Source organism: Protobothrops mucrosquamatus, unplaced genomic scaffold (genome assembly GCF_001527695.2).
Source record: "Protobothrops mucrosquamatus isolate PMUCROS unplaced genomic scaffold, P.Mucros_1.0 scaffold2782, whole genome shotgun sequence".
Lineage (NCBI taxonomy): Eukaryota > Metazoa > Chordata > Lepidosauria > Squamata > Viperidae > Protobothrops > Protobothrops mucrosquamatus.
In genome coordinates this window covers 34273-60497 of record NW_015388819.1, presented here as the reverse complement: position 1 = coordinate 60497, position 26225 = coordinate 34273, and the positions used below count along the sequence as shown (strand labels likewise).

Below are 26225 nucleotides of genomic sequence, written 5' to 3'. Positions count from 1 at the left end.
TCCCACCATCCAGTCAGAGTGGAAGAAGCTTCTCGGAGGAGAAGCGAAACGTCTTCAAAAAAAACCAAGGAAATTGTTGCCTCCTAAAAAAAGCATCTTTGGGACAACCAGGACCGGGATGACCGAGAAGCTCCAGAGATATCTCTATCCAGATATGGAACCTCCAAGGAACAGGACTGTCTTAGCACTTGTCCATCCCCATAAAAAAGAGAAAAAAAAATCTCTACTGGAGGAAATTCCATTGTTGACCTCAAAAGTGGTAGTCGGTCTATGCGCTCTGCCAGTGTTCAAAAAAAAGGTATATATTCCTGATGAAGGGGGGGGGGGTTCAAACCATCTGATCACATTTCGGGGTGGTCCGATGATGGATTTTTGGCGAGATTCTATTTTGAGGACGTTACCTCGCCTCTTTTGACCGATGTCCGTCAGACGTCTGACTAGCTGTTTTATGAATATTCCTAGGATGCCCTTTTTAATTGACTTCCCCCCCCCCCTTTTTTTGTTGTGTCATTTCCAGGGAACTTTTTAAAAAAATACGAGCGTACCCTTGTAAGCCCTGAAAGCTCTTCTCCCAAAGTATCAAACTGGGAGTATTAAGAGACAGGAAAAGGATAAGGGTTGGGAAAAAAAATGGTTTCCCAAAAAAAACCAAACCCCTCCCGTGTTCTCCTTCCATCTCCTCTCCGTTTTTCCAATCAAGCAGGACTCTGTTTACTTTTTAATGGAAAAAAAAATCCAATTTTACAGCATGAATCACTTGTGTAAGGGGGGGGGCCCTGCTGGCCACGACTGTCTAAGACAGGGGTAGTCAACCTTGGCTCTTTTATGACTCGTGGACTTCAACTCCCAGAATTCCTGAGCCAGCTGTGCTGGCTCAGGAATTCTGGGAGCTGAAGTCCACGAGTCATAAAAGAGCCAAGGTTGACCACCCCTGGTCTAAGAGAAGAAAGGGCCATTTTTCCCAACTGATTCCAGAAATTTGGGGAACGGGAACTCCCAGGATATTTGGAACCATCCACGTGGAGAAAGACCAGTTTATGGCGGTTGAGATGTGCAAAGTTTACAAAAGGTTTTAAGGGTTCTTGCTCAGAAACTCTAGGAAGAATTTTAGCTACGTCTCTGGAAACCAAGGAGCCGTGAAGCCCAAATTATAAGAGGGGAAAAAAAGAAATAATCAAAACTCGGTGAAGTTTTAGGATGTGGTGAAATTTGGGGGCGTTTCTCCTCTGCTTTGTCGCTCACGATGCCGAAGCAGGGAAGGATGAGAAGATGGAAGTCAACCAGGATCCATTGGCCTAAAATTGCAGAAAGGGTGGAAATGGCAGGATTGCACTTCCAAGTTGAAAAATGAAGTGAAGCGAGCAACACAAACCCCCAGTTGTGATTCCGTGAGAGGCAGCGAGGCCAGTGTACAAAGCGCACAAATTGGAAAGAAAAACACGGTTTAGATTGAAGCATTTCAACATCCAGAGGATCAAGCTGGAAAACTTGCCAGTCAAGAGAAAGGACCAAGATGATATATCCAGATGTGCCAGACCTTAAATATTCAGAGGGACCTTTGTAGATGGATCCCCCCCCAAAATGGAGCACTTTCTCCATCCAGCTGGGATCCTCAACTCTCCAAATATAGTTGTTTCATTAAAAAAAAAAGAGAAATCCAATCTAGAAAGAAGGAGAAACTTCCTAACAGTGAGGACAATTAACCAGTGGAACAGCTTGCCACTAGAAGTTGTGAATACTCCAGCACTGGAGGCTTTTACGAAGAGATTGGACAGCCACCTGTCTGAAATGGTGTAGGGTTTCCTGCCTGAGTAGGGGGTTGGACTAGAAGACCTCCAAGGGTCCCTTTCAAACCCTATTATTCTTATAACATCAGTCAGAAGCATCCAGCCTGAATTCCAAAGAGCTTGGAAGTTTCCACACTTTTAACTAGTTGTGGTGAAGAGGTTTGGAAAAGGGGCTGCAAACGGGAGGACATTCTTTCTCGTCTACCAAAAGCTCTGCTAAATATTCTTTAAAAAAAAAAAAAACCAACCTTGTAAAATAATAAACTCCAAGAGGTTTCCCAGGGGAACGGAGGGGGAAAAACAGAAAGAAAGAAAAAAGCTTTAAGAACGTTATTGGTGTGCCACTTTTTTGTCCCTTTTCAAAGAAACCGCTGCTAATCTCATTTGGTTTTTAAAAAGCTTTACTCCCTAAACGGGAAGAGAAAAAAAAAAAGATTTACAAAAAAAAACCAAAAAAAAAAAAACAACAACCCCAAGAACAGCCTGCATAAACTCTCCAGAAGAGAGGGTGTGTGTTTTTTTTCTCTCTCTCCGACAATATTAATCCAAATATCACACTATTTAATTCCCCAATAAAACATTGGAAAAGAAAAGTGCCTACAATCTTTCTTTTTTTTTTTTTCCTAACACTTTTGCTACATATAAAATCTCAAGCTAATAGCAATCTTATGGTACCAACCCTTCTAAGAACAGTTAAGATTATATACACATTTTGGGGGGTGGGGGTGGGGGGGTGGCAATAGGGATATTAACAAACAGAATATTACAAAGTATTAAAGAAGGCAACTCTTTTTTTTTCTTCCAGGCGGGTTCAGCTTCACTTGAAGTTGGCGTAATCTGAAAACGCGTCGATATATTCCTGGACCACCTTGTAGCAGAATTCGTACTGTTCCTAGGGGATTAGGCAGGAGGAGAAAGGCGGGTGAGTGACAGAACAAACCATGGTTTCCCCCAAAGAACTTTGGTACAAACCTGGGAACTGCCCAGAATTCCTAAGCACTTGTGGAAATTCATGCATAGAGAGTTATCAAGTGGGTGTCTTAAAGTAGAGGTCCCCAACTTTTGGGGCACCAGGGACCGATTCTGTAGGGACAGGTTTTTCCACGGACCCGGAGGGGGTGTGGTTTTGTGTGCTGCCTGCATCCCGCGGATGGGGCTTTGCTTGTTTGTGTGGACTGGTTGCTGGCGTGCTGCAGCCCGGCACCGGTCCACAAATCAGGGGTTGGGGACCACTGCCTTAAAGCAGAGGCCCCCAACCTTTTGGGCACCAGGGACCGGTTCCGTGGGGACAGGTTTTTCCACGGACCGGAGGGGGCGTGGTTTTGTGTGCTGCCTACATCCCGCGGATGGGGCTCTTTACTCATTTGTGTGGACCGGATGCCGTTGTGCTGCAGCTCGGTACCGGTCCACACACCGGGGGTTGGGGACCCCTGCCTTAAAGCATTTTTCTAGTTCCAGAGATCCAAACTAAGCAATTCTTTACGGGAAAATTTGCAGGCTGTCCTTGACTTATGACGGTTCCTTTTGCGACCGTTCAAAGAACGGTCTTCGCACTTATGACGGTCGTGGCAAACCCCAGTCAAAGGGTCGTGATTTGAGGGTTTGGCAACTGTTATGTATTATAACTGCAACGATTGCAGGTTTGTCTCGCAATCTTCTGATGAGCGAAGTCAACGGGGGAGAAGTGGATCCATTTAAGGATCCGGTGATTTGCTTAACAAATTGGGGCAAAAAGGTTGTAAAATCGGATGTGGCCACATGCTGATTCACTTAACAGCCACATGGCTCGGGGATGGTTGTTAAGTCCAGGACTTCCTGCACCTCAAAGTAAGAACTTTATGAAGTAAGACCAGTTAGCCCAAGGGTCTTCAAACTTGGCCCTTTTATGACTCGTGGACTTCAACTCCCAGAATTCCTCAGCCAGGCACGTGTGCCTGGCTGAGGAATTCTGGGAGTTGAAGTCCACAAGTCATCAAAGGGCCAAGTTTGAAGACCCCTGAGTTAGCCTAATGCAGATCACAATTTCTCATCCATTACAGGTAGTCCTGAACTTATGACAACTGAGCCCAAAATTTCCTTTGCTAAGTGAGACAGTTACAAAGCGAGATTTGCCCCATTTTACGACCTTGCTTGCCACAGCTGTTAAGTGAATCCCCGCAGTTGTTAAGTTAGTAACACGGTCGTTAAGCGAATCTGGCTTCCCCCGCTGCTTGTCGGCAGGCCGCAAAAGGGGACCACGTGACCCCGGGGGGGACACTGCGACCGTCATAAATACGAGCCAGTGGCCGAGCGTTTTGAATTTGGATCATGGGACCGTGAGGATGCTGCGATGGTCATTAAGTTTGAAAAATCCACATGGTGCTGTTATAACTTCGGTCACTAAACAAACCATTGTAAGTTGGGGACTAAGCCGCCATTTCCCCATTGTGGCTGATGCTTACCAGTGTTTGCACCATGTGCGGCCTCTGTAACCTCAAACTCTTCACGGTCTGAAAGACATCCAAGATCCCTTCCGCCTTGACCCGTTCCAGGACGGTCCCCAACGCGCAAAAGGTCCCCGTCCGCCCAGCTCCAGCACTGTGAAGAAGGAGGAGATGGATGGAGCCCTTCCTTCTCCAGAGATCCAACTCAGCGGAGGAGAAGAGCTAGGAAGGTCTACAGTAGTGGCCAAAATGGTGGAAACCTTTTGGGAAGAGTGTACAGTAGAAATGCCACCTTTGGTTAAGTTTCCACCCGTTTTTCTTCTCATTTCTTTATAACTGTAGCCTTGTTCACTTAATAATACTATTTTACATCGCTTTCTGGGCAACCAGTCAACTTTTTGCCACCATTACTTTAATTTTATTACGTTTTACCAGCTCACTAAATGAAAGAACACAAAAAACCCCAACCGACTTGATAGCCATTACATAACACACCGACAAATGTCCTCCTCTCAGCTTCAATACCTGACATCGATAACCGGATCCTATTGTGATCTGATTGGCTCATGGCCAAAACAAGATGACACCAGATTGGCTCTCTAAACACTCACGCTCATTGGCTACAATCGGAGGAAGGAAAGCTACCTGAGATCCACCTAAACAAGTTGTGCTTCCTTTTTCTGGTTCTTTGGCTATAACTTTTCATAGAATACAGTACAGATAATTGAACAAACTTTGTTGCATGACGTTCTTGATTAAATTATCTTTCCGTTGATATATAACTTTATGGTACTACTCCAAATGAAAGTGGTGTTATTAGCCATCAAACCTCAGAAATACACTTTTCCCAAAAGGTTTCCACAATTTTGGCCACTACTGTACTCAGTGGCCGTGGGAGGAACAAGGAAGATACTCTGGACTTCCAAGGGGTAGTAGAGAAAATGCGCTTCCGTTGAGACGAGGAAGGGCTGGGTCAACTCCCTGTTCTGAAGCTATCACCAACTCCAGGGCATCAGAGGCATGGAGATGTGAAGCAACGTTTCTTCAAAGAGGAGAGGTAGCTTGGTGTAGTTGTTAAGGTGCCGGGCTTAGAAACCGAGAAACTGTGAGTTCTAGTCCTGCCTTAGGCGTGAAAGCCAGCTGGGTGACTTTGGGTCAACCAACAGGAAGCAGTGAGTTCTAGTTCTGCCTTAAGCATGAAAGTCAGCTGGGTGAGTTAGGGCCAATCACCAGACGACAGTGAGTTCTAGTTCCATCCTAGGAATGAAAGCCAGAAAGGTGGCTTTGGGCCAATCACCAGGAGACGGTGAGTTCTAGTCCTGCCTTAGGCATGAAAGCTAAACTGGGTGACTTTGGGCCAATCACCAGGAGACAGTGAGTTCTAGTCCTGCCTTAGACATGAAAGCTAAACTGGGTGACTTTGGGCCAATCACCAGGAGACAGTGAGTTCTAGTTCCATCTTAGGCATAAAAGCCAATTGGGTGACTTTGGGCCAATCACCAGGAGACGGTGAGTCCTAGTCCTGCCTTAGGCATGAAAGCTAACTGGGTGACTTTTGGCTAATCACCAGGAGACAGTGAGTTCTAGTCCCGCCTTACACATGAAAGCTAACTGGGTGACTTTGGGCTAATCACCAGGAGATAGTGAGTTCTAGTTCCATCTTAGGCATGAAAGCCAGCTGTACACTTTGGGCCAATCACTAGGAGACAGTGAGTTCTAGTCCTGCCTTAGGCATGAAAGCCAACTGGGTGACTTTGGGCCAATCACCAGGCGGTAGTGAGTTCTAGTTCTATCTTAGGCATAAAAAGCCGGCTGGGTGACTTTGGGCCAATCACCAGGAGATGGTGAGTTCTAGTATGGCCTGCCTTAGGCAGGGAAACCGACTGGGCCCCTCTCTCTTTCAGCCCAACTCACCTCACAGGGTTGTTACTGTGGCAAAGAGAAGGAGAAATGAGCGTTAGGCATGAGAGATTTGTAAAAACGGTGAAGGCTGGATACAAATCAACGAGGTGAAAATTTCCTTGGATCAATGGAATCGGCCTAGGCTGCTGTTCAAAACCCTCATGGATCATCATCATCTATCTATCATCACACAGGGGGTGCCCTCAGACACCCCCCCTCCCCTCTTGCGTTACCTGCAATGCACAGTGATGGGGTGATTGCCAGACTGCTGCTGTTGCTTCTGCACGGCTGCGATGATATTGATCATGCCTTTCCCGTCGCTGGGGATCCCGACCTCTGGCCATCCGTGGAAGTGGAACTGTCGGATTTGCCGGCTTTTGTTTTCCTGCGGGGAAAAGCGGAGGCAGGCTGAAGCAAGGGCGATCCTGACAGAACATAGAGTAACAGAGTCGGGCGGGACTTTGGAGGTCCTCTAGTCCAGGGGTCTTCAAACCTGGGCCCTTTTATGACGTGTGGACTTCAACTCCCAGAATTCCTCAGCCAGGCTGAGGAATTCTGGGAGTAGAGGTCCACACGTCATAAAAGGGCCAAGTTTGAAGATCCCCGATATAGATTTTAAGAGGAGTGGACTTCAACTCCCAGAATTCCTCAGCCTGCGTGCCTGGCTGAGGAATTCTGGGAGTTGAAGTCCACAAGTCATCAAAGGGCTAAGTTTGAAGACCCCTGATATAGACTTTTAGAGGAGTGGACTTCAACTCCCAGAATTCCTCAGCCAGCATGCCTGGCTGAGGAATTCTGGGAGTTGAAGTCCACAAGTCATAAAAGGGCCAAGTTTGAAGACCCCCTGCTCTAGCCCAACCCCCTGCTCAAGCAGGAGACCCTAGACCATTTCAGACAAGTGGCTGTCCAATCTCTTCTCAAGAGCCTCCAGTGATGGAGCACCCACAACTTCTGGTGGCAGGTTGTTCCACTGGTTAATTATTCTCACTGTTAGGACATTTCTCCTTAATTCTAGATTGCTTCTCCCTTTGGTATCTTCCACCTGTTATTTCTTGTCCTGCCTTCAGGTGCTTTGGAGAACAGATTGTCCCTCTCTTCTTTGTGACAGCCCCTCAATTATTGGAAGACTGCTATCATGTAACCCATTATCCTCCTCTTCTGAACTTTGACAGAATAACAGAGCTGGAAGGGACCTTGGAGGTCATCTAGTCCAACCCCCCTGCTCAGGCAGGAAACCCTATACCATTTCGGACAAGTGGCTGTCCAGTCTCTTCTTAAAAACTTCCAGTGTTGGTGCGTTCACTGCTTCTGGAGGCAGGTTGTTCCACTGGTTAATTGTCCTCACTGTCAGGAAGTTTCTCCTTAGTTCTAGGTTGCTTCTCTCCTTGATTAATTTCCATCTGCTGCTTCTTGTCCTGCCTTCAGGCGCTTTGGAGAATAGCTTGACTCCCTCTTCTTTGGGGCAGCCCCTGAGATACTGGAAGACTGCTATCCTGTCCCCCCTCGTCCTTCTCTTCATTAAACTAGACATACCCAATTCTAGCAATTGTTCTTTATATATTTTATCCTCCAGTCCCCTGATCATCTTTGTTGCTCTTCTCTGCACTCTTTCCAGAGTCTCAACATCTTTTTTTATATTGTGGTGATCAGAACTGGATGCAATACTCCAAGTGTACTAAGGCTGTGTACAGCAGGAACCTGTTATGAACGGTGGGTCCCTGCAGATCTAGATGGGCTTTCTCGAGACGTACCCTGTTATTGGTCACCATCAGATCCCGGACCGTGTAGCTCTCACACTCTTCCTCCTTCTTCAGTTCTATGGTGATGTCTCCGTAAGAGATGGAGGCATCTGAAGGCCAGTACTGAGCACACTTCTCCTAGCAAGTCAGGAAACAGGAAAGACAGGACCGTGAGAAAGCTAACTGAGGTTAGGAACCGGTCCTCTGATGTCATCTCTTTCAATGCTATGGGCGGTGAGGGGTGCACTAAAGCCTAACAGTGGTTCTCCTAGCTCAGGGGTAGGCAACCTTGGCTCTTTTATGACTCGTGGACTTCAACTCCCAGAATTCCTGAGCCAGCATAGCTCAGCTTGGAAACCTCTCCGTTTTCCCTCAGCATGGCTGGCTCAGGAATTCTGGGAGTTGAAGTCCACCAGTCATAAAAGAGCCAAGGTTGGCTACCCCTGGCCTAGGTTTTCACAAATGGAAATCGGGTATGTTTCTCAGCTGGTTTGTGTGGGAACTCGTTTGTGAAAGGAACAATCTGAAAGGAAGCCATGCAGTTCATCCCCAGAAGACGTGATGATAGCCATTATGAGGGGTCCTAGGTGCTCTCTGAGCTTGGTGGTTTTCTTGCAGATATTTCATGACCCAAACTAGGCAACCTCATCACTGCTAGAAGGGAGGGGGGTTTGAAGAGAGGAGGAGGAGGAGGAGGAGGAGGAGGAGGAGGAGGAGAAAGAGAAGGAGGAAGAGGAGGATGGTGGTGATTGGGGGGTCCTTGGTGCTCTCTGAATTTGATGGTTTTTTGTAGATATTTCATGACCAAAGTAGGTAACATCATCAATGCTAGAAAAGAGTGGGGTTTGTGAAGTAGAGGGAGGAGGAGGAGGAGGAGGAGGAGGAGGAGGAGGAGGAGATGAGTACAAGAAAACCACCAAGCTCAGAGAGCACCAAGGCCCCCTCACTTCAACGCCGATCTACAAATATCCTCCTTTATCGATGGTCACTTTCTAAGGTGGCTTTAAAAGGGAACTAAACTAAATTGCTGGAGGCCCCGAAAAATCGACGGTGCCTCCAGATTTGGGAGCAGAACACCTCCCAGTGTCCAACTGCAGAGACACGGTGGAAAAAGAGAGAAAGTCAATCTCCATCTCTCGGCGAGAACCTCAGAGGTCATCTGGCTGGCCATTGCCGGGAAGGAAATGATGGGTTCTAAGAGGGCTTTTGCCTGATCCGGGAAGTGCCTCTTCCACAAAACCTCAACACCGTTGACTCCTCTAGATGTCCTTCACGGTGCCTCACCTGACCCCTCTCCTCCAGCTCGGTCAACATCACGATGGAGCAGGATTTCCACTCCCAGATCATCCGCCAGAAGTCCTCAATGGTGTGCTGGAGGGGTCCTTGGCTGGCAATGTAGGAATCCTTTTGACGGTAACCCTGGAAATGTCAAGATGGGGGGGTCACAAAGAAGCAGCACAGCATAGCATAGTGTTTCTCTGTAGCACCGTCTGTAGGAGACGTGGTGCCCCAGTGGTGAGAATGCGGTATTGCAGGCTAGTTAAGTGCCCACTGCCAGGAGTTCGATCCTGACTGGCTCAAGGTTAAACTCCGCCTTCTGTCCTTCCGAGGTCGGTAAAACGAGGACCCGGATTGTTGGGGGCTGCAAGAGGCTGACTCTGTAAAACCGCTTAGAGAGGGCTGTAAAAGCTGTCAACGCTGCTAACATCAGATGTTCTTGCTTTGACATTTGGAGATGCAGCCATTTTCCTTCTTATGTTTTACTCTTCGAATTAGAGTTAGAGTTATTGGGGGGGAGGAGGAGGAATGTGCATGGGAGTTTAGTTAGACATAGCAATACTATAACCAGTGTGAGAATCAAGGTTTTTGAAATAAGAGATGATAAGAATTGGCGGGCTGGAGAACTGGAGGGAAAGCCTGCATTTCAAACTAATTGGAGAATGTGATTTATGACTGTAAATTGGAGGAGGGAATTGTGCTTTGATACTATGTACTCAGGGGAGGGGCATTCAGATTTTGGCTTTGACTATGTACATGCCGATGCTATGCTACTCGAATAAAGATTCTTTAAGGTAAACAATGCCTCGAAGTTTTTTGAAGAGTCTCATCCGTCGGAACCATGACAAAAGCACTGTGAAGCGGTATATAAGTCAAAGGGCTATTGCTATTCTCAACCTTGACAACTTTAAGACCTTTTTTTGCCCCAGGGATTAAAATATTTGTTAATCTTGACATAATGTTCATTGCAATAATAATCTTGCCACAGAGATTTAATGGACCTTTAACCCTTGAGTTACTTAGGTCAGGGCTTTACAACCAGTGGTACGGGTACCACCTGTGGTACATTGGCACCTGGCAGGTAGTACGCGACCATCCTAGAAAAGTGGTAGCTGGGGAGGGGAATGAGCTGAACCGGTGGCAGCACCGCACAAGCCTGAGCGAGAGACGGCTGGAGCTGCAGGGCTGTCGGGGCTCAGCGGAAGCGCCAGGATCAGTGCCACTTTCCAGCTGATCGGCACTTCTTCGGGGCTGTCAGGGCTGAGTGGAAGCGCCAGGATCAGCGCCAGGCTCCACCTGGAGCTCGGCGCTGATCCTGGCGCTTCTGCTGAGCCCAGAAGAAGCACCCATCAGCTGGAATGTTGCAGCATCTTCAGGGTCTTGTGATTTACATTCAGATGCTTGGCAACTGATTCATATTTATGACGGTCACAGTGTCCCAGGTTCATGTGAAGTGACCAAAACCTGCTCCAACCACCCAGCAGACGGGGGGAATAAAAACCAAACACCCCCCACCCCACCCCCATGCCAATCCTCAACAGAAATGCTCACAACAATGAAAACCTCGGACAGGAGGAAGAGCATGGCCGGGCGGGCGGGCAGGCAGGTGTCTTGCTCGGCTGTGGCTTGGGGGGCACTTTTTTCAGTGCCATTGTAACTTCAAACAGTCACTAAGCGAACTGTTGTAAGTCGAGGACTACCTGTACTTTATCACTTTTTTCCTTTTTTGGGGGGGTCAAGTTTTTGACACCTTGCTAGGCGACTGGTGGTACTTGGATATTGCCATATCCTAAAAATGGTACAATGGGTGAAAAGGTTGAAAACCCCCCACTTAGGTCTACTGATGTTGCATTTAGACATTCTAACTTCAGTACAGCACTTAGCAATAGCACTTAAGACTTATATACCGCTTCATAGTGCTTTACAGCCCTCTCTGAGCAGTTTTCAGAGCATATTGTTCCCCCACAAAGATCTGGGTCCTCATTTTATCGACCTCGGAAGGACGGAAGGATGAGTCCACCTTGAGCCCCATCTGGATTGAACTGCTGGCTGTGGGCAGAGTGAGCCTGCAACGCTGCTTTCTCACCACTGGGCCACCATGGCAATGGAATGGAATGGAATAGCAACAGCAATAGCACTTTTTAAAATGTCTTTTTTGTTGGGTGTTTTTTTCTTCTTCTTTTTTTCCAATATTTGAGCGCTGGGTATTTTAAAAATTAGAAAAATTCAGGGAAGCGACACTCACGTCAATAAAGGAAGCGTTTACGTAGTCTGTGTTTTCTTCGCCTCTTTTCACTGGAATGATCACCCGGTTGAACTCATCTGCAGGGACAAAAGGAGACGAGAACTGTTTTAGAAATGTCTGGTGAGAGAAGCCTTTAGGGATGGACTCTGGAAGTGGCTCAGAAACGATGGGTTTCCATAGCAACCCCTCAAAATGGCGACGTCTCCCTGCCAGCACTCTCATAGGCCGTTCTAACACAGCAGCGATGCTCGTCTTTGCAAAACTAAAGGGCAGAAATATAGATACGTATTTTGTCCTCGACGTACAACCTGCCCTAAAATGTGAATTTCAAGTTCTTTTTTCCCCCCACGTAATGCCTTACATGGGATTATCTGCAGCACCCTGTTCTTCTTCATATTAGCCGGCAAGTTGCCCGTCCTCATCTTGTCATTTTGGATTTTGATGGAGGTAAGTTTCTGCGGAAAGAGAGAAGCGGGACGTAAGCGTCAAAGACAGATTTGCACGGGCCAAAGAGGTGTCTGTTTAAGGCTGGGGTAGGCAACCTTGGCTCTTTTATGACTCGTGGACTTCAACTCCCAGAATTCCTGAGCCGGCATGGCTCAGCATGGAAACCTCTCTTTCCCCTCAGCATGGCTGGCTCAGGAATTCTGGGAGTTGAAGTCCACGAGTCATAAAAGAGCCAAGGTTGCCTACCTCTGGCCTAGGCCTAGGCCGCTTTATAACTCGTGGACTTCAAATCCCAGAATTCCTGAGCCAGCATGGCTCAGCTTGGAAACCTCTCCCTTTCCCCTCAGCATGGCTGGCTCAGGAATTCTGGGAGTTGAAGTCCATGAGTCATAAAAGAGCCAAGGTTGCCTACCCCTGGTTTACATGTCACGTGGAACCAGGTGTAAATAAATGCACCTTAGCATCCCCAACTTTCCAACCTCTAGAAGGTCTCTGGACCCAGGCTCTTCTCCCCTTCTTTCTAGGATTACAGAAAGAGATGACCCCAAATTTTATTTCTTTATTTGTATCCCGCCTTTATTATTTTTACAAATAAGGCGGGGAACAGATCCAGAATGCCTTCCTCCTCCTGTTTTCCCCACAGCAACAACCCTGTGAGGTGGGTTGGGCTAATAGAAAGGGATTGGCCCAAAGTCACCTACCTGGCTTTCATGCCTAACGCAGGACTAGAACTCACTGTCTCCTGGTGATTGGCACAAGGACACCCAGTCTAAGGTGGCACCCATCTCTTGGTGATTGGTACAAATTCACCTAGCTGGCTAGCATGCCTAAGGCGTGACTAGAACTCACCGTCTCCTGGTGATGGACCCAAAGTCACCCAGCTGGCTTTCATTCCTACGATGAAACTAGAACTCACTGTCTCCTAGTGATTGGCCCAAAATCACCCAGCTGGCTTTCATGCCTAAGGCAGGACTAGAATTCACCATCTCCTGGCGATTGGCCCAAAGTCACCCAGCTGCTTTCATGCCTGAGGCGGGACTAGAATTCACCATCTCCTGGTGCTTGGCCCAAAGTCACCCAGCTGGCTTTCATGCCTACAATGAAACTAGAACTCACTGTCTCCTAGTGATTGGCCCAAAATCACCCAGCTGGCTTTCAGGCCTAAGGCAGGACTAGAATTCACCATCTCCTGGTGATTGGCCCAAAGTCACCCAGCCAGCTTTCATGCCTAAGGCAGGACTAGAACTCGCAGTCTCCAACATAATTTTATTACAATTTACCTAGTGACTGACCCAAAGTCACCCAGCCAACTAGCATGCCTAAAGGCGGAACTAGAACTCACCCGTCTCCTGGTGATTGACCCAAAGTCACCCAGCTGGCTAGCATGCCTAAAGCAGGATTACAACTCAGTATCTCCTGATGACTGACCCAAAAATCACCCAGCTGAGTTTCATGGCTAAGGTGGAACTAGAACTCACGCTCTCACACTTTCTAACCTGGTGTCTGAATCAATAGGGCCAAACCAATGTTACGAGTGTGAATTCATGAGCATTCAGCCCAAAACTAGAGTGCAAATGAGCTGTGTGTTCGTGGCGAAAGAGAAATCCTTTGGCTTTATTGATCAGTTGTCACCAGAAACAATTGTTCTATCCCAGCCTATTGCCGTCCTTGTTAGAGGCACAAGGACCCAACCCCTGCTGATACAATAGGCTGGAGACTTTAAAACAAAACAAAATCCCTTTTATTTGGGTGACAAACCTGTCAATAAGTCCAAAACACAAACAGCAAAANTCAAGTCCAAAGGAAGGAAATAGTCCACAGGAACACGTTGCAAACAAGACGAACAGACCAGGATTCCAAGAAGCACTTTGCAAACGGTTGCCTTCAGCAACCAGCACCGCCCACACCTCCCCTTTTTATACAGCAGTCCCAGGGCGTTGCCTCTCATTGCCTTCTCCGTTTACTGTGGAGTTGTCGCATAGACTGCTGTTGTTTTTCTCTTGCTAATTGACGACGCCTGCGAGCATCAATTAGCACATCCAGGTGTGAGCCTTCCGAATCTGACTCATGCTCCTCACACAGCTGAGCTTCATCAGAAACACGACTGGAGGGGCCAGGCTCTTCATCAAGCCGTGTCCTGTAATTCATCAGATCCTCCCTCTGACCCTGACGGCCCCTCAAAGGCCTCCTTCACCTCCTCCTCAGATTCCTCAGACTCAGCTGTTGGGAACACAGGCTGGCACAGAATCACAACAACGATCTGGAGATCTCAGGTCAAAAATTGCTCCCTACCTTAAACTCTTCCTCTAATCCGTTGCTGCTGCTCCCCAAAATTTTGTTGTAAATCTTCTGGAGGTGGACCTCCAGCGAGGTCACCTCCAGTTCCGTGTCTCCATACAGGTAATGCTCAAGGAGCGCCTGGTAGATGAATACATACTGCATCTGAAAGGAGAGAAAACTCTTGTTCAGCTCTTTTAAGTTTATTTTATTCATTTGGATTTTTTTTTTTTTTTGGCCTGTTGCATTCCAAAGACTTTTCAGTTGCCGAGCACCTGAAATTTGGTCGCGCGATCACAGGGGGAAGGGGACCACGGGAAACCAGGATCCTCGGAATGTTGAATCTGGGTTGTAAGTACCCCAAGGTAAGTTTGTCGTAACTTCAAATTGTTGTTAAGTGACTGGTCATAAATTGAGGACTCCAAGTTGGGGGGAATGAAACATTTGCAAGAAACATCCAAGCTCAAATGCCACGGTCCCAATTTCAAAGAAAACGTCCCCAAATTTCATCAATTTTATTTCTTCGCCTCCACATAAACCACAGATGAAATTAAATAAACAACCGATCACAAAGCAATAAGAAAGAACAATAATTTAAACAGTTCCCCCATAATCTTGAGATTCCCAATTCCAACCCCATAATCCCAAAATTCCCAATCTCAGGATTCCAAATCCCAACATCTCAATCTCAGGACTCCCAATCTCATAATCCCAACCCCAACTCCACAATCCCAACACCACAATCCCAATCCCTTAATCCCAATCCCAACTCCACAATCCCAATCTCATAATCCCAATCCCAACCCCATAAGATTTCAAAGATTTCAAATCCCAATCCCATCATCTCAATCTCAGGATTCTCAATCTCATAATCCGAATCCCAACCCCATAAAATTTCAAATCCCAATCTCATCATTTCATTCTCCCCATCTCATAATCCCAATCCTATCACCTCAATCTCCCAATCTCATAATCCCAATCCCAAAAGATTTCAAAGATTTCAAATCCCAATCCCATCATCTCAAACTCAGGATTCCCAATCTCATAATCCCAATCCCAATCCCATAATCCCAATCCCATAATCCCAACCCCACCCCTATTATCCCAATCCCAGCCCCATCATCTCAATCTCAGGATTAGGAATCCCATAATCCCAATCCCAGGATTCCCAACCCCAACCCCATAATCTCCGCTCCAGGATTATGAGTAGAGCAAGAACGACTGGAGACAAGCCGGGCCAATGATACAATCTAGGGGGGAAATGGATCCGATAAAAGATGGCCTTTCAGGAGAAGACTTACATCAGTCTGGACCATCTGGCAGCGTTGGGCCCGAATTCGACTCACAAACCCATAAACATCCACCTTCTTCTCGGCGTGCATCATGTCCAGCATGGCGTCGATCACAATGAACGTTCCTGTTCGTCCCACACCAGCACTAAAGGACAGGGCGGCGAGGAGGGAGAAGGGAAAAACAAAATTATTTCAATGTTAATTGTTTTAGATCAGTGTTTCTCAACCTTGACAATTTTAAGGCATGTGGACTTCAACTCCCAGAATTCCACAGCCGGCATGCAATTCTGGGAGTTGAAGTCCTCTGCTTGTCAAGGTGTCCTAGTTCAGGGGTCTTCAAACTTGGCGACTTTAAGACTTGTGGACTTCAACTCCCAGAATTCCTCAGCTGGCATGGAATTCTGGGAGTTGCTCGTCAATGTATCCTAGTTCAGGGGTCCCCAACCTTGGCGACTTTCCTCAGCCGGCATGGAATTCTGGGAGTTGAAGTCCTCTACTCGTCAAGGTGTCCTAGTTCAGGGGTCCCCAACCTTGGCGACTTTAAGATTTGTGGACTTCAACTCCCAGAATTCCTCAGCCAGCTGAAGTCCACAAGTCTTAAAGTCCTAGGTGGCCACCTGTTCAAAATGGCGCCTGGCACGCCCGGGAATCGCCCTTTTCCCTCCACCAGGGAAGCACTGACCTGCAGTGGACCACAATGGCGCCTGCGTATTGGGGGTTGCAGGTCTTCACCTTCTTCAGGAACTTCAGCATCCCGATGGGCGTGAAAGGCACCCCGAAATCCGGCCAGCTGGTGAAATGGAACTGCGTCACCAGGCGCTGGGGTTTTTTATTGGTGACGTCGCCGACCTGGGTGGAAAGGTGGCCAAGGTTAGCCAGGGTGATTCCTGCCCCATCCTGGGAAGAACAGGGGGGGCTCCTGGCTCCGCCCAAGGCCCGTTGCGGGGGGGGAGGGGGGATAGCTTGGAAGATTGAGGGAGGGAGAGAAGGAAGGAAGAGGGAAGCTAGCGAGGAGGAGGAGGAGAGGAGACACCCGGGATGGGGATATACTGGATGCTTCTTTCTTTTGTTTTTCTCACCGAGATCTTAATAATAATAATAATAATAATAATAATAATAATAATAATAGTAGTAGTAGTAGTAGTAGCAGTAGTAGTAGTAGTAGTAGTAGTTGGAAGGGACCTTGGAGGTCATCTAGTCCAACCCCCTGCTCAGGCAGGAAACCCTATACCATTTTGGACAAATGGCTGTCCAGTCTCTTCTTAAAAACTTCCAGTGTTGGAGCATTCACCACTTCCTTCCTTCCTTCCTTCCTTCCTTCCTTCCTTCCTTCCTTCCTTCCTTCCTTCCTTCCTTCCCTGTTTCTATATTTCTCTCTCCCTCTTTCTGTCTCCTTTCTTTTTCTTGTCTTTCTTTGTCCCTTTCTCTTTGTCTCCTTTCCTTTCTTCCTTCCTCTCTCTCATTTTGTCTCCTTTTCTTTTCTTTCTCTTCTTTTTCTTTCTTAATTTCTCTCCTTTTCTTTTGCTTAATTTCTCTCTTTTCACCTCTTCTTTTTTCTTGACTTTTCTCCTTTTTTTCTTTCCTTTTTTCTTTCTTTTCTTCTTTTCTTCTCCTTTTCTTTAGCTTTCTGTCTCTCCTTTTTTCTTCCTTAGTTTCCATTGCTTCTTCTCCTCTGCTTTCCTCTCTCTCCTTTTCCCATTCTCTCTTTCTCTCTCTCTCTCTCTCTTTCTCTCTCTCTCTCTCTCTTTCTCCCTGGTTAGGATCACCACAACGACAGCAAGCATTACGTATGAAATTTACATAGCACTTTATGCATCCACTTACCTAAAAAAAAAAAAAAATATCAGCAAGCAAGCAGCACATGGGGGCTGATATACCTGCCTCTCACTAGGCCAGGCAACCCAAACATCAACCAGGTCTACCTGTTGGATGCAGAACTTCCTACCTGTTGAATGCAGAACTTCCTACCTGTTGAATGCAGAACTTCCGCACTGTGTAGTCCACCAGGACCGTCACGTCTTCCACAGAAACCCGGATATTCCCGTACGTCCAGCAGCCCTGATCTGGCCAATATTGGGCACATTTACACTGAGGAGAGACCACACAACAAACCAAGATGCAGGGCAGAAGAGACAAGGAGATGGTCTAACCCGTGATCACTCCTCACTAACCACGATCACTCCTGGTGCAAGTCAACATCTGCTGTAGGTTAAAAGCCTTTCCAAATCTGGCTGGGCAGCCTCACAGGTAAGTCTGCGGACATGACCTGGTGGGTAACTGCCTGGGTCTCTTCAGGGAGTGGAACGGCAGCGGAAAAGAGACCACTCGGCTATCTGACTACGCAGCTGGGCCGGGTTGGACAATACATTCAAATAAAGTGGAACTCCCTCTCTCCTACGGGCCCAAATATCTGGGAAGCACCGAAGAGTTTTGCCTTCGTCTTTCTGCCATGTCACACATTGTGATGGTAAAAAATGCCAGGATTGTGCTATATTAGTGATTCTGGCTATTGTATAGTCACGAAGAGCTGAAGGTGGCACCAGAGAGTTGGGAAAATCTTCCTAGACTAGAGGCAGCCTTAACTAAAAGAAAGCTGAACTGGGAGACGAAAATAAATGTTTATTTATTATTTACATCCACCTCTCTTATTTTTTATAAACAACTCAAAGCAGTGGACCTATCTAATACTTCTTTCTTCTCCTAGTTTCCTCACAATAACAACCAGATGAGTGGATTAAGCTGAGAGAGAGAGAGGGAATGGCTCAAAGTCACCCAGCTGGCTTTCATGCCCAAGGTGGGACTAGAACTCACAATCTCCTGGTGACTGGCCTAAATTCACTCAGCTGACATGCCTAAGGCAGTACTAGAATTCACTGTCTCCTGGTAATTGGCCCAGAGTCACCCAGCCAGCTTTCATGCCTAAGGCAGGACTAGAATTCATTGTCTCCTGGTGACTGGCCCAAAATCATCCAGCTGCCTTTCATGCCTAAGGCAGGACTAGAATTCACTGTCTCCTGGTAATTGGCCCAAAGTCATCCAGCTACCTTTCATGCCTAAGGCAGGACTAGAATTCATTGTCTCCTGGTGACTGGCCCAAAATCATCCAGCTGCCTTTCATGCCTAAGGCAGGACTAGAATTCATTGTCTCCTGGTGACTGGCCCAAAATCATCCAGCTGGCTTTCATGCCTAAGGCAGGACTAGAATTCATTGTCTCCTGGTGACTGGCCCAAAATCATCCAGCTGGCTTTCATGCCTAAGGCAGGACTAGAACTGCGCGGGCGGTGTTGGGAGGGACTCGTCACTCCCACGTTACGCCGCTTCTGCGCGAGCTGCATTGGCTACCGGTGGCCTTCCGGGTGCGCTTCAAGGTGTTGGTTATTATCTTTAAAGCGCTCCATGGCACCGGACCTGGTTACCTTCGAGACCGCCTCCTGCCACAGATTACCCCCCACCGACCTGTACGCTCTCANCGAACTGCCCCCAGAGATCAGGGTGATCCCTGATCTCCCTTCCTTCCGCCGCGCCCTCAAGACGTGGTTGTTCCAGCAAGCGGGACTGGCCTAGGGGATTTTATAGGGGTTTTAATTACTTTTAATTAGACACTTTCAAATATTTCGTTTTAATTGGGTTTTAATTAGGTGTAATATGTATTTATGTTAGCTTTTTTATTATGTGTCAGCTGCCCTGAGTCCGAAAGGAGAAGGGCGGGATATAAATGGAATTAATAAATAAATAAAAATAAATAAATCTCCTGGTGACTGACCCAAAGTCACTCAGCTAGCTTTCATGTCTTAAGGTTGGACTAGAACTCACTGTCTCCTGGTGATTGGCTCAAAACCACCCAGCTGGCTTTCATGCCTAAAGCGAGACTAGAACTCCTTGTCTCCCGGTAATTGGCCCAGAGTAACCCAGCCAGCTTTCATGCCTAAGGCTGGACTAGAACTCCCCATCTCCCAGTGACTGGCCCAAAGTCACCCAGCCGGCTTTCATGCCTAAAATGGGAGTACAACATACATACCTCTTTCCTCTCCTTCAGATTGGTCACCATGACAATCGTGGCTGTGTTTTGCTCCCAAATCATTCTCCAGAAGTCATTCACAGTTTCTTCTTTGGGCCCTGCCAAGAGACCATCCGTGAGGAGCAATGCCAGAGAAAAACCGCTTATCGGGAAGAAGCAGGTGAGCTGAATCACTTCAACCCAAGTTATGAAGCTGCTTGAAACCAGCATCGCTTCGCCTACGTTGGCAGTGGAGATTCCACAGACCGGATTCTTCCTCCTCCTCCTCCTCCCGACAGGTAGTCCTTGAAATTGGGGCCGGAATTTCCACCGCTAAGCCAGGTGCTTATTAAAGTGCACCATCCCCAATTTTATGGCCTTTTATGGCACGGTTGTTAAGTGAATCCTGCAGTCACTAAATGAATCTGGCTTCCCCCACTGACTTGGGTTGTCGGAAGATGGCTGGGAATGACAATCAGAAGATCTTGGGATGCTGCTATCTGCATAGACCAGGGGTGGGGAACCTTGGCTCTTTTATGACTTGTGGGCTTCAACTCCCAGAATTCCTGAGCCAGCCATGCTGAGGGGAAAGGGAGAGGTTTCCAAGCTGAGCCATGCTGGCTCAGGAATTCTGGGAGTTGAAGTCCACGAGTCATAAAAGAACCAAATTGTCTATCTCTGGCCTAGGCCGCTTTAAGACTCGTGGACTTCAATTCCCAGAATTCCTGAGCCAGCATGGCTCAGCTTGGAAACCTCTCCCTTTCCCCTCAGCATGGCTGGCTCAGGAATTCTGGGAGTTGAAGTCCACGAGTCATAAAGCAGCCTAGACCTAGGCCAGAGATAGGCAACCTTGGCTCTTTTATGACTCATGGACTTCAACTCCCAGAATTCCTGAGCCAGCCATGCTGAGGGGAAAGGGAGAGGTTTCCAAGCTGAGCCATGCTGGCTCAGGAATTCTGGGAATTGAAGTCCACGAGTCATAAAAGAGCCAAGGTTGCCTACCCTTAGGCTAGTCTAAAGAAAAGAAGAAATAGGGGAGACATGACAGCAGCATCCCAGTATTTGAGGGGCTGCCACAAAGAGGAGGGGGTCACGTTATTCTCCAAAGCACCAGAGGGAAGGACGAGAAACTGAACAAAGAGAGAAACAACCTGAAATTAAGGAGAAACTTCTTGACAGTGAGGACAATCAACCAATGGAACTGCTTGCCACCAGAAATCATGGGCACTCCATCACTCGAGATTTTTAAGAAGAGGCTAGAACCCCCTGCCCAGGCAGGAAACGCTATACCATTTCAGAAAAATGGCTGTCCAGTCTCTTCTTAAAAACTTCCAGTGTTGGAGCATTCACCGCTTCTGGAGGCAGGTTGTTCCACTGGTTAATTGTTCTAACTGTCAGGAAGTTTCTCCTTAGTTCTAGGTTGCTTCTCTCCTTGATTAGTTTCCATCTGTTGCTTCTTGTCCTGCCTTCAGGCGCTTTGGAGAATAGCTTGACTCCTTCTTCTTTGGGGCAGCCCCTGAGATACTGGAAGACTGCTATCCTGTCCCCCCTCGTCCTTCTCTTCATTAAACTAGACATCCCCAATTCCAGCAACTGTTCCTTATATGTTTTAGCCTCCAGTCCCCTAATCATCTTTGTTGCTCTTCTCTGCACTCTTTCCAGAGTCTCAACATCTTTTTTAACATCGTGGTGACCAAAACTGGATGCTGTATTCCAAGTGTGGCCTTACCAAGGCATTGTTGACTTGGTATGAGAGCTGTCCCAAAAAGCAAAACTTTCAGGGAGCTGCAGGAAGTTGGTTACGTTTTGTCGTTCTCCTCAAGTCACACACACACACAAAAAGAGAGCAATATTTATCTAAGTATTTCCTCCCCCCCCCCTTTTAGATTAGGAGCCGCTGCAGCACAATTCTAGCTTGGGAAAACTCTGTAGGAAGAAACATTTCAAAAATACACATTGCTAATCCTCGCGGTGTAGAAATTCAATGGGAAAAATAAATATTATTTACCTTGTGCAGCAATGAACCTGTTCTTCTCCTGATACCCCTGCAAAGAAGCAAGACAGGAATAAAAACAGCGATGTTTTATCTCTGGCGTTGGTTGAAGACCCAAATGTTGGCATCTTCCTCCCACGGGGTTAATTCTTTACTTTGCAAATATTGTCAAATATTGTCACCTTACAGCAGGGGAAAATAAGATTTATCTGTGGATGAGCTAGATCAGGGGTAGGCAACCTTGGCTCTTTTATGACTCGTGGACTTCAACTCCCAGAATTCCTGAGCCAGCATAGCTCAGCTTGGAAACCTCTCCCTTTCCCCTCAGCGTGGCTGGCTCAGGAATTCTGGGAGTTGAAGTCCACGAGGCATAATAGAGCAGTGGTTCTCAACCTTTTTAATGCCGTGACCCCAACCGGTCATAAGTCGAGGACTAAACTGGTCGTAAGTCGAGGACTAAACCGGTCGTAAGTCGAGGACTACCCAACCGGTCTTAAGTCGAGGACTTTCCCTGCCCGGGAGCGCCGCGCATGCGTGGTTCCGCCCTCTGCGCCGGCCGAGGCGTAGCTGGCAAGCGGCAGAGACGGAGCAGGCTGACCACCAGCTGGCCCAGCCCAAGTGAGGTAAGGCACCCGCTGGAAAAGGGAAAAAAAATGGCGGACAAAAAAAATGGCGGACAAAAAAAATGGCAGACAGCCTTGCTTGGTGACCCCCATGAAATGGTCGATCGACCCCAAATGGGGTCCCGACCCACAGGTTGAGAACCACTGTAATAGAGCCAAGGTTGCTACCTCTGGCCTAGGCCGCTTTATGACTCGTGGACTTCAACTCCCAGAATTCCTGAAGCTTGGAAACTTCTTCCTTTCCTCTCAGTGTGGCTGGCTCAGGAATTCTGGGAGTTGAAGTCCACGAGTCATAAAAGAGCCAAGGTTGCCTACCCCTGAGCTAGATCTACGGGTTAAAACAGAGGGAGATCGTACAAGAATCGGGAGCTACTGTTTTTTCCTTTGGCCCGAACAGGAAGAATACCTCAATCTCCCAGAATACTCCTCGACTTACGACCGCAATCGATCCCAACATTTCCGTTGCTAAGTGAAACATTTGTTAACTGAGCTCTTCCCCATGTTAAGGGAATCCCTGCAGTTGTTAAGTTAGTAACCTAGTAACCGGGTTGTTAAATGAATCCAGCTTCCCCCCATTGACTTTGCTTGTCAGAAGATCACCAAACGGGATCACGGGATCCCCCCCCCGGGACGCTGCGACCGTCGTAAATACGAATCGGTCGCCCAAGCGTCTGAATTTTGATCACGTGACCATGGGGATGCTGCAACGGTCGTAAGTGTGAAAAACGGTCCTAAGTCACTTTTTTCAGGGCCTCTGTGACTTCCAAAAAGTCACTAAATGTTTAAGTCAAGGACTATATCTTGGGAATATTCCTACCTTTTCGAAGATACTTACATTAATGAACGAGGCATTGATATAATCGGAGTCCGGAACCCCTTCAATGGGTGTCAGGTGAAGCCTGGAATGGTCATCTAGGACAGAGAAGAGGATTATTAATGGCAAAAGCATCCGGGCAATGGAGGAAATACTACTACTACTACTACTACTACTAATAATAATAATAATTAATAATAATAATAATAACAACAACAACAACAACAACAATTGCGCCTAAGGGTGCAATCCCAAAACAACTAGAGCACCACTTGAACACCATTGGTCGTCTCCTCCTCCTTCTCCTCCTCCTTCTTCTTCTTCTTCTCCTTCTCCTCCTCTTCTTCTTCCCCCAAAGAAGCCGTTTTACCAAGAATTGGAATTATGGGGTGTTGTTTTTGTGCTACCCCAAGATTTGCTTTCCTGCGTCTTGCTACTTCTTAAGGACACATCTCCTAGGCAACCTCTTTCGCCTGGCTGCATCTTAGTTTGACATCGCCAAAGGAAGGGAGGGCCGAGAATCAATAGTTCTCTCATTTCTCTTCAGCCCCTTCACAATAATAGGAGATCCTGACTGGTTGAGAAGGATCTCTCTCTCTCTCTCTTTTTTTTTTAAAGGAGATGCAAATTTGGAGCTATTGAAGCCGTCAATGAGTAGTTTACAAAGGGAGCAGAGAACTGCAAATGTTGTTTAGAAGGATGGCAGAGGAGACTGTGGGCCACTTGGATGCAAGGGCTTCACTTGGTCAACACTAAGCAAAATTAAAAGGTCTCGTCCCAGACCAGAATCCTGGTACTGTGATCCACTTCCCTTAGTAGTGAAATCAAGGGGAATTAATTCCCATTAAAGACCATCCTTTTTCTCTCTTGTCCTGCTCTGACTTCAAGAAGGACCTCTGTCTGGAATGATCCACAGGTTCCTTGATGTCTCCTAACTCTGTTGGCACCCAAATCTATACTTTTTGGGCTTCTAGTGACATCATTTATTTATTAGGTGTGGGTGCTCTGACACTGGGGTTGTTTTTTTTTAAAGAAGACAATGGACAATCATTAGTCTGAAATGGTGATGGCGAACCTTTTAGAGACCGAGTGCCCAAACTGCAACCCAAAACCCACTTATGTATTGTTGGGTACCGGATGGGGGAGACCCATGGGGTGGGGGTGGCCCATGGGGTGGGCGTGGCTGCGGTGGTAACGGCAGACTGGGTGGGACTAAAAAGGTCAATCAATCAATTCCAACTTTGCAAGATCTTTTTTTCCCGAGAGAAGTTGAAATTGATTGATTGATTGAATCTTTTTTTTTTGTACACGGCGGCAGAGGCCTAAAGCGAAAAGGATTTATAAAACCCAGCTGAAGGCCTAGGACTGGGGCGATGGTGCGTGTGCCCGCAGAGAGGCCTCTGCGTGCCGCCTCTGGCACCTGTGCCATAAGTTCGCCACCACGGGTATAGGCTTTCCTGCCTGAGCAGGGGGGCTGGACTAGAAGATCTCCAATGTCCCTTCCAGCTCTATTCTATTCTATTCTATTCTATTCTATTCTATTCTATTCTATTCTATTCTATTCTATTCTGTATTTCTATTCTATTCTGTAGTCCTATTCTATTACTATTCTATTCCATTCCATTCTGTAGTCCTATTCTATTGCTATTTTATTCCATTCCATTCCATTCTATTCTATTCTATTCCATTCCACTTTTCTTTCCATTTCCATTCCCACAGGTTCTTGGTTTTATCCTTCAGTGCTAAATCAAACTGACTCTTAAAGGCGTCAAACCAGGGGGAAAAATAGTCAGGCATAAACAGAAGCAATTATGATTCCCTTTTTGTCAATGGAAGTTTGGAGATTGGATTTAATATATTTCTGTTATTATATTTTATTTATTACATTCTATGCTGCTGATCTCTCCTACAAGGTGACTCTGGGCAGATGACAAACTATGATATATATATATATATATATATATATCTCATCCACCTTGCTTATTATAATAAATTAATGTGTATCATATATAAATATATATCTCATCCACCTTGCTTATTATAATAAATTAATGGGTGTCGTATATAAATATATATATCTCATCTACCTTGCTTATTATAATAAATTAATGTGTATCATGTATAAATATATATCTCATCCACCTTGCTTATTATAATAAATTAATGGGTATCGTATATAAATATATATATCTCATCCACCTTGCTTATTATAATAAATTAATGTGTACCCCATCTATGGCAATTTCTAGATATGGGGACTTGGACTGCCAGAATTCCATAGACGGAGGCCATGGCCTTTGCTGAGAACCGACTGCTGGACTCAATGGGCCAGGGGTCCCATTTCAAGAAGGCACTGCTTATGTTTTTACAACCACAACCACAATCTCTAGAAAGCAGTTGGGGAAAACCAGGGAGCATCGATACCTACAAGGCAAAATGTTGACGTATCTGTTTTTCTCCTTGTTTTCTTCTTTGGAAGCAGCTTCACAGGAAGCTTGGATGGGACATGCTGGAAGTGCCTGGAAGAACAAAGCGAATATAAATAGCTCAGCGGTTACATCGCTGCTAAGTATGACAGCCAAACATGAACCAATCAAAAACCCTTTTAGGGCTGCTTAAGCATCGCTGGTGTTGAAGCAGCCAAGTTCACGGGGAACTCTGCTTCGAGGGCATGGACAGAAAATCCTAGAGAGGACTAAGAGTTGCCAATTCTGCAATCCTGGAATGTCAACAAGTACGCTGGATGGTAAGACATATTGTTTTAATAAGTTATAAGTTTATAAGGAAGCTGTAAAAAAATTAGGTTGGAGACTGCGAGTTCTAGTCCTGGCTGGGTGACTTTGGGCCAATCGCCAGGAGACGGTGAATTCTAGTTCCGCTTTAGGCATGAAAGCTGGCTGGGTGACTTTGGGCCAATCGCCAGGAGACAGTGAGTTCTAGTTTCATTGTAGGCATGCAAGCTAGCTGGGTGACTTTGGGCCACTCACCAGGAGCCTGTGAGTTCTAGAACCACTGTAGGCATGAAAGCCAGCTGGGTGACTTTGGGCCAATCATCAGGAGATGGTGAGTTCTAGTCCCACCTCAGGCATGAAAGCCAGCTGGGTGACTGTGGGCCAATCACCAGGAGATGGTGAGTTCTAGTCCTGCCTTAGGCATGAAAGCCAGCTGGGTGACTTTGGGCCAATCATCAGGAGCCTGTGAGTTCTAGTCCCACCTCAGGCATGAAAGCCAGCTGGGTGACTGTGGGCCAATCACCAGGAGATGGTGAGTTCTAGTCCTGCCTTAGGCATGAAAGCCAGCTGGGTGACTTTGGGCCAATCACCAGGAGCCTGTGAGTTCTAGAACCACTGTAGGCATGAAAGCCAGCTGGGTGACTTTGGGCCAATCATCAGGAGATGGTGAGTTCT

General features: G+C 46.9%; 1 protein-coding gene across 1 annotated transcript in view; it reads right to left on the bottom strand.

Annotated features, from left to right (window-relative positions):
• Nucleotides 1–2263: 2263 nt before the first annotated feature.
• The window catches only part of PTPRA (protein tyrosine phosphatase receptor type A), a 42644-nt gene continuing 18682 nt past the window's right edge, over nucleotides 2264–26225 (bottom strand). Inside the window, exons 8-22 of the mRNA XM_015825734.1 lie at nucleotides 25247–25337; nucleotides 22840–22916; nucleotides 21397–21433; nucleotides 19410–19507; nucleotides 17359–17478; nucleotides 16073–16239; nucleotides 15400–15535; nucleotides 14114–14263; nucleotides 11736–11829; nucleotides 11375–11451; nucleotides 9136–9270; nucleotides 7864–7989; nucleotides 6346–6497; nucleotides 4229–4364; nucleotides 2264–2679 (exon numbers count right to left, since the gene is read on the bottom strand). Coding sequence (XP_015681220.1) covers nucleotides 2605–2679; nucleotides 4229–4364; nucleotides 6346–6497; nucleotides 7864–7989; nucleotides 9136–9270; nucleotides 11375–11451; nucleotides 11736–11829; nucleotides 14114–14263; nucleotides 15400–15535; nucleotides 16073–16239; nucleotides 17359–17478; nucleotides 19410–19507; nucleotides 21397–21433; nucleotides 22840–22916; nucleotides 25247–25337 — 1671 coding nt within the window. The 3' untranslated portion in view covers nucleotides 2264–2604. The remainder of the gene's footprint in view (nucleotides 2680–4228; nucleotides 4365–6345; nucleotides 6498–7863; nucleotides 7990–9135; nucleotides 9271–11374; nucleotides 11452–11735; nucleotides 11830–14113; nucleotides 14264–15399; nucleotides 15536–16072; nucleotides 16240–17358; nucleotides 17479–19409; nucleotides 19508–21396; nucleotides 21434–22839; nucleotides 22917–25246; nucleotides 25338–26225) is intronic.